The sequence below is a fragment of the Stegastes partitus genome, unplaced genomic scaffold (genome assembly GCF_000690725.1).
Source record: "Stegastes partitus isolate 25-593 unplaced genomic scaffold, Stegastes_partitus-1.0.2 Scaffold1697, whole genome shotgun sequence".
Lineage (NCBI taxonomy): Eukaryota > Metazoa > Chordata > Actinopteri > Pomacentridae > Stegastes > Stegastes partitus.
Window position 1 is genome coordinate 77,269 of NW_007579428.1, and position 8,312 is coordinate 85,580.

Here is an 8,312-nt window from a genome sequence, read left to right on the forward strand (position 1 = left end):
GGGACTCTGTGGGACTCAGCAGGACTCTGTAGGACTCTGCGGGACTCTGTGGAACTCAGCAGGACTCTACAGGACTCTGTAGGACTCTGTAGGACTCTGTAGGACTCAGCAGGACTCTGTGGGACTCAGCGGGACTCTGTAGGACTCTGCGGGACTCTGTGGGACCCAGCAGGACTCTGTGGGACCCAGCAGGACTCTGTCGGACTCTGCGGGACTCTGTGGGACTCAGCAGGACTCTACAGGACTCAGCACGACTCTTTAGGACTCTGCAGGACTCTACAGGACTCAGCAGGACTCTGTGAACCCTGACAGACTGACAGAAGCAGAAACCAGAGAAGCCAACAGCTGACAGACGACAGCTGAGATCATCTCTGACTGAAGAACCAAACAGAAAACAGAACCCTGGAACCCAGCCAAGAACCTGAAGAACCTGAAGAACCTGAAGAATCTGAAGGAACATGAAGAACCTGAAGGACCCCGAAGAACCTGAAGGAACCAAAACATTCAACGGATCTTTGTTAAAGATCAGAAAAATCTTAGAAGATCCTCAAAGACTCTGAAGGATCCAAAAGTTCCTGGAAGTTAAAAAGATCCTGAGTCCAGACAAAGTCCACGTTTGGGTTTGATGTGATCAGAAATCGACATCGTGAATTGTTCTGAGCTTCTAAAGACTAAAACCCAGGTGGTACCAGGAACCCGTCAGATGTGTTGATGAAGGAGAACGTTGAGGCTCAGACCGGATCAGCAGGAGCTAGAAGAACCATCAGAACCAGATAACTGACTGGAAGCTGTCTAGAACTTTATACTTTAATACTTTACCACCGTTCACTTCCTGTTGTTGTTCTGTTATCAGAGTCACTTATTCCTTGTTCTCCTCTCTACCCTGTTTATCTGGTTCTTCTGGTTCTTCTGGTTCTGGATGCTGAGTGTCCTATAAGTCGCGTATCGATGATGTTTCTCTGACCACCTGGAGGTTTCTGATGTTTCTGAGGCCCTGAACAAACCCAACAAGGCCCTGGAGCTGTTTCAGGGCGAGCAGCTGACGGCGGCGTTTTAGTGCCGTAATAAAATAAACCCAAACAAAGCGGCGGCGGGTCGGCCCGCATTAACGGGCTGCTGCTGCCGCTTCACACTCAGTTATCTGTCAGAAACCGGATCCACATAGTTCTACGAGGGACACGGCGACCAGGACACACTTAAAATACCCGGCACACATACCGGCAGCGCCGCTCCGATTGGTCGGCCCGGCCGCCGGTCAGCTGGTCGTAAAGCAAAACCTCAGGTCTAAAAATACTCAACAATGAGCCACAAGGAGGAAACAGAGCAGCGGCCCAGCTGCAGGGGAACCCAGTTAGAGAGCAGAACCGACAGGCTGCAGCTGGTCTAAGTCAGGATTAAAGGTTCAAACTGGATCAACTGGTTTCATTATGACACGTTCAGCAAAACCAGACTGAGACGGCTTCACTTCTGGAAAGTTCCTACAGATGTAAAGTTAAAGTGTGTAAAGCTGTGATGGATGATATGTAGGGTTCAGTCTGGAGGAGGCTGATTCACACACAGTCCACTGAAACACTTTGTGTTGACGTTCATTATTTATGGACTTGAACTTATCAAGCGTTTACTTCATCCTACAGACAAAGACTTCCACCAACAACACAAACAGCTGATTGTGTTGTTCTGATTACTACATGATTAGATGTTGGTTAAACTTTATAGAACCGTGTTGACGTTCTGTTAAATATTGTTCCTGAATTGTTCCGTGAAGCCTCCTTCATGGGTCAACGTCTCCAGAAACAAAGACGGAAAGTTTGATGAGAACTACAAGAACATTTAGAACATCTCGTAAAGATCATCCTCATAAGTTGATGAACTCCAACATGACGCAGTTTGCAGCTCTGCAAGATCTAGAACCAACATCTAGAACCTGTGAACTCCAGGTTCTGGGTCCTATCAATGATCCACATCAACATCTAAAACCAGAACCCTGTCTGGTCCAACTTCACCACATCAGGTTCTACTGATGTTAGAACCTCAACAGTTGGTGAAATGTGACCAGAGACTGGGTTCTAGTAGAACCATGGATCCATCCATAGACAGACACTGACAAAGGAGAACTGATCATTAAAACCCGTCCTCTGCTGGATCCAGTCAGTGGTTCTGGACCTCCACGCTGTAGGAGTTTTACTTCTGGAGATATGAAGCCCTGGAAACGACCTCACAGGTTCATGTTGGAAGGAAAACGCATAAAGTCCCGACCAGAATATTTAAAGTCTCAGATTGACCACCACACACTGGTTCTGATTGAAGCTACTTTACATATTTTAACTTATGAGCTATTTACTGTTATTTATAAAGTCTCCCTGTTTTGTAGAATACATTTCATAGAACAACCCGTCAGACTGAAGTGAAGCTGCAGGAAGGAGACGCTGATAAAACGTCAAAACTGTGACTAAAGTTTGGAGAAGAAACTGTTAACGTCAGGATTTAAGGAAACTATTCGTTAGGGGACACTTTAAAAGAAAATAGCATAAAAAGCTGTGAAAATCCCAGAAAGTACCGATTACAATATATATATTATTGGATTTAAATAAGAAAGTTAAAGAAGTGGTGTCGTTGGCACAAACATATATGAACTACTTTTTGCTCATTAGTACACATGATTTGTGTTTTAAATTACAGCAATTATCTGTCAGATAATCACACGTGTGGCTTCTTTAAACAGTAAAAATGTTTTAGTATAAATACGGACTTTTAACGTGGACATGATTCACAGCTGAGTTAAAAAGCACACTCATGTTTTGTTATTTGTCTTTTAACTAAACAGGGAAACTTCTGTTAAATCACAGGAGGTCATTTTAAAAACATAAACCTGTTCAGAAAGCTGATTTCTACCTGACGCTGAGCCGCTATACGTCATGACGTCACCAGTGAACGCGCAGCAGGTGAGCTCACCTGAGTGTGCAGCGCCTCCAGGGAGCACAGCAGCTCCCGGGTCTCCATCGGAACCTCCTCCGCAGCCTCCCGGACCTCCGTCTGCCGCAGCCGGTTCCGGGCCACCATCAGGGTCTGGTAGAAGAGGCACACCGCCACGCCGAGCAGCACCAGCGGCCGGCGGCGGAGCAGCATCCCGGCGGCCCGGAGCAGGAGGCCGGCGGCCCGGAGGAGGAGGCCGGCCGCCGGGGCCAGCAGGCAGCGCATGGAGGGGCTTCACCTCCTCACCTGCACCTCCTTCATCCTGCCCTCCTCCAGGGGCTCCAGGAGTCCGTCAGAACAACAGCAGCTTCAAGAGTCTCAAAAGTTCTGATTCATCTTTTATTTCCACAGAAGTTCCACTAAAGTCCCAGTAAATCCAACAGTCCGGTGGAGTTCGGTGAAGTTCGGCGTCCAGCGGTCCGGTGAAGGCTGGAACAAACACCTCCTGGTGCTGGATGTTCCCCGAGTCCAGCAGAGGCTCCCAGCAAGTTGGTCAGAAGTTTAGAATCTGAAGAAAAGCCGCTGAAGAAGCTCCGGTTCGGGCGGAGACGCTTTACGCGCAGCGGAGCGGACAGAGGTTCTGCTCGGAGCGGCTCTGCGGGATCATGTGGCCGCAAACACGAACCATATGACCGCTGAGAGGAGCGCTGCTGCTCTTCATCCTCCTCCTCCTCCTCCTCCTCTGACGGCTCTCCAAAGTGCGCAACGACCCGCCCGGACGCGTGGATCAAACCCAGCAGCGGCCCCGTTAGAAACTCCGCTCAGGTCCGTTAAAGGGTCCGGTGTTCTGGGAGCCTCCCGGTACAGCCCGGCAGAGATCCGGTAACGGAGCCACGGCGGCGCTGCAGCGAGACGGAAAGTCTGGAGAGAATCACAAACAGCATCTGGTTCCAGTTAAAGCGGCGCAGCTCCGGTTTCAGGGCCGCTGCTCGGACCGGGACCCGCTACTGCTCGGACCGGGACCCGCTGCTGCTCCGACCCAAGATCCGCTGCTGCTCCGGGCTCCGACGGGCTCTGATCCCCGCTGGCAGCCGGACCAGGACCCATACAGGCGGCGGCTCAGCGGGAGGTCAGCGCCTCCTCCTCCTCCTCAGCTATGTCAGGAACACACACATGAAGACACACATGAACACACACACAGGAACACACACATGAACACACACATGAACACACACATGCTCAGCACATGTCCTGTTAAAGTCAGATCCTCACTTTAACAAACAGCTGCAGACCTTCAGACCTTCAGCGGATCAATCAGCAGCAGAAACACTTTAAACTGAACTGTTCCTGGTTCTACTTTGACTTTCAGTATTTTTCAAACAGAACTTTACTAAAAACACAGAACAATCTGAAAACAGTAAAAACCTTTTTTTTAAGTAGTTGATGGACCAGAAGGCCTTCACATAACATTTATATCTCTACATCTTCCCTCTATTCACCAGATAAAACTGTTAAATGCTCAATATTGTTTTCCATCTTCCTAAAAGTATTTATTATATTTCTTAAACAGATGAACATATTAATATAATTACTAATATAATCCACACATTTACATATTTACTGTGAAGCAACATTAGAAACCTGGAACTACTTTTTTCTTTACATAAAGACTTAAAACACAGATGCACTATATTTCACTATATTTCCTTTTATTTGACAGTTGAAGCTGTTAAACTCAGTTTTAAATCTAATAAATATATCACTGACACTACACACAGTTATGATCCGATAAAGATGTTTCTGTGAACTTCTGAAACATAATAATAATAATAGACTTTATTAGAAAAACACTTTACCAGATGCCAACGACAGAAACTGACCTGATCTGAACGTCTGAAGACAAACGACAGTAAAACCAGAAAACTTCCAGTGATTCAAACACTGATTTATTTTTAATATAACGTTTAAATATTTTCACCATGTTGGAAACCAAAGTGTTCCATCAACATGTGAAGCCACACATCAGCTAAATACGACTATCAGACACCTGGATGGATGTAGAACTGATCTGGTGTCAGGTTCTAGCAGAACCCAGATGTGTTCTTCCTCCTAAATGTCATGTGTCTATCTGCTGGACTGATGAAGTTCTGAGGCTCAGAAATGATGGAAAAAGTCCATTAAAGTGATCAATCTGGACCCTCCTCTGTGGACTTCAAGGACCTGGACCTCTGGAACATTCACAGTCTGAAGGTAGAACTCTGGTCAGTAGATAAAGGTGCTGCAGATACAGAACCAGATGTTCTGAGGAGGTTCTGGTTGGTCTGATATTTCATGAACTCAGAAGTGACTCAGCTGGAAAGAACAGACCCAGAAGGAGGCGGAGAACAGAACCGGGCAGACAGAGGTCCTCCTCAGAGGTTAACACGTTCAGGGTTCTTCAGGTCATCATCATGACCCAATACTAGAGTCAGAACTAGAGCAGAACCAGCAGGATCTTGGTTTGTTTAGCTGCAGCGCCACCTGGTGAGGAGGACGGTCTCTACAGTACAGCATGGTGGGAGGACGGCTCACACGTCTACTGGCTGAGTACTGACAGCTTTAAAGGTTTATTGATCCAAATACTACTTTCTATCCAAGTACTAACAGTTTTTAAGTTTTTCCAACCAAAATACTACTTCCTGTCCGTATATTATTATATATTGGTTTGAAAGGTTTGTTTAAAAAAAACAAAAAACAACTTATATCCAAGTACTTAGTTTTAAAGTCTTGTTCCCTCAAAATACTACTTCCTGTCTAAGTATTCAGTTTTAAAGGTTTATTCCAACAAAGTATTACTTCCTGTCCCAGTACTTGTCATTTTAAAGGTTTAATAAACCCACAAGTTCTACAGTTTGTCCAAGTACTAACAGTTTTGAAGTTTTTACCACCCAACTACTACTTTCTGTTCAAGTACTTGCAAATTCAAAGGTTTATTTCACCCAAAACACTACTTACACTCCAAATACTTCAGACTGTGACGGTTTGTTTCTGACTAAATGCTACTCTCTGTCCACACACTTCTAATTTTAAAGGTTTGTTCCACCAAAACACTACTTTAGTCTGATGACTTGTAGTTTTACAGGTTAATTACTACCTTCTTCTCAGGGTGTGCTCCACCCAGACGGTTCTGTTTGGTCGGTGTCTGTGGTCCAGAGCAGCCGGCTGCCCTGAGCCGTAAACAAGTGGTCGCCATGTGATGCGGCTGAAAGACAAAAGGTCCTGGAAGAGACAAACGGTTCTGCAGAGAGCGGTTCTGTGGTTCTGCCGGGTCGTCGGCATCGTGTCTCTTCTTGTGAGTTTCAGGAGGTCGGACATGAAAAGACGAGTTACACCACCAGATTTACCAAAACATCCTGATCATTTTATTGGACTTTTTCTTTTTAAACATCTGTGGACACAAACACACAAACAAACAAACAAACGACACACACTCACACAAACACCACACACACACACACACACGTGGACTCACACAGACTACACACTCACAGACACACACTCTCGGGCTGCTGCAGCCGTCTGACTCTGTACATTCTGCCAAACATCTTCAGGTCAGAAGAGGCTCGGCACTGCTGACGGAGGCGTCCATAGTTGTAGTCCGACAGCTCGTCCTGTTTGTAGTTCTTGTAGCGGGAGGGAGGAGCACGGCCTCGTGGGAAAATGATTTCAGCTCTGAGGTTAATCTGAAGACGGAACTCTGAGATTGAAGGAACTACAGACGGTGAGGAATCCAGGAAACAAAGAGTTGAAGGGAAAACCTGAAGCTTTAAGCTGGAGTTTAGGGAAAAGAAATGAAAGCGTGAGGATTATTTAAAACTTCTTTCTGACTCGACCGTGAAGGTTCAGCTCCTCCTGCAGGCAGACGGTAAACTCTAACCCCTGAACTGTGACCTCTGGAGTCTCCAGCTGAGCTCGACGGCAGAAGAACATTTGTTTAAACAGTTCACTTCACCGAGCAGATTGTTTTACAGTAAATCTGGACACTCGTTTGTCCTGCAGGAGAAAATTACGCAGCAGAAAGTTTCATGTTTAGTGTTCTGTGGTTTGAAAAAAGGACACCGAGGTGCTCCGCAGACAAACAAATTTAAAAATGTTAAAATGGTCGAGAAAAGTTTGGTTCTGTCAATAAAACCTGAAAAACTCTAATTAATGTATTATTTGTAAACAAAGTGGAGAAATTCTGACATAATTTCTGTAACGCCAAGATGGACCCAGTGAAGACAGAAATAATGTGTTTTTTAATTATTTATCTCTATTTATGAGATAAAAGCCTAAACGCAGAGTTAACTCTGATCAAACAAAGCTGGGATTAATAAAGTCAGGATTTTGAGATGAAGCTAAGGTTGATCAGATGAAGTCAGGATGGTTAAACTAACTTTTATTGTCTGTTCAGAATTGTTCTGTTTATCTTTACGGTTATTTTTTTTTTTAGATAAAACAACTTAAAATGCGCTGCGTTCACGTGCTGCAGCCGATCAGGGATCAGTTCTCTTTGAATGAAACGAGCAAAACATAAACAGACGTTTAAACTAAGCTTTGGGTTTAAGTTTGTGTCTGACACCAGCGTTCTGGTCTCCCTGATGACCGATAATCAGTACCGCTATGAGAATAGTTCCTGTTTTTGTTCAGTAAAGTCAAACTTTGATATTTAAATCATTTCCCTGCGACAGTCTTGACAAACCAAGAAGATAAAGAGGACTGAACTGCTGTAGTTTTCTGGATTTAAACTGTTTAGTGTTGACTGAAGCTACAGAGTTTAACTCCAGACGCTCTCCCAGAACTCAAATGATTCCCCCATGTGGCTGTGAATCCTTCAGCTCCAGAGATGTTGGCACAAAGTTCTTGTGGTCAGTGTGTTTGTCTGCAGCCACCTGTTGACCTCCGACCTGATCCAACATGGCCGCCACCGCCGCCGGGCTGAGTCTATTTGTGGCGGCTGCCTCTCCTCTTCATGGCGGCGGTGCACTGAGGGCAGTACCACTTCCCCTTCGGCGCCTCCGTCAGGCCCACGCAGCCGTAGTGGAACCACTCGATCGGACACTGAGGACGAAGACATCGATCAATACCAGAACCAATCGCTACGAACGATAGACTGTGAACTACGTCAAAGGTCCATAAGAACAGAAACTCACGTCTGTGTTGTCGCAGCCGACCATCTCTCCATAAGAAACCTGAGGAGCAGAACCAGGATCAGTACAAGAGGTTGGATCAATAAACCATCAGGTTATCACCAGACCCACCCGGTCACTGGTCACCAGGTCACAGAACATGAGCTACAGTCTACATCCACCATGAAGTCCATGTTTAGTCTCCAGTGACACCAGAACTCTGCATGTTCTCTGATGGAACCACTGAAACTT

The 8,312-nt window shown here is 45.8% G+C and overlaps 2 protein-coding genes across 2 annotated transcripts in view; both read right to left on the minus strand.

Annotated features, from left to right (window-relative positions):
• Window positions 1-3,198, minus strand: part of cped1 (cadherin-like and PC-esterase domain containing 1) — a 32,142-nt gene extending 28,944 nt beyond the window's left edge. The window contains exon 1 of the mRNA XM_008301678.1: window positions 2,953-3,198. Coding sequence (XP_008299900.1) covers window positions 2,953-3,198 — 246 coding nt within the window. The remainder of the gene's footprint in view (window positions 1-2,952) is intronic.
• A 3,093-nt stretch (window positions 3,199-6,291) lies between these two features.
• The window catches only part of ing3 (inhibitor of growth family, member 3), an 8,646-nt gene continuing 6,625 nt past the window's right edge, over window positions 6,292-8,312 (minus strand). Inside the window, exons 11-12 of the mRNA XM_008301674.1 lie at window positions 8,085-8,123; window positions 6,292-7,992 (exon numbers count right to left, since the gene is read on the minus strand). Of these exons, the coding sequence (XP_008299896.1) occupies window positions 7,876-7,992; window positions 8,085-8,123 (156 nt within the window). The 3' untranslated portion in view covers window positions 6,292-7,875. The remainder of the gene's footprint in view (window positions 7,993-8,084; window positions 8,124-8,312) is intronic.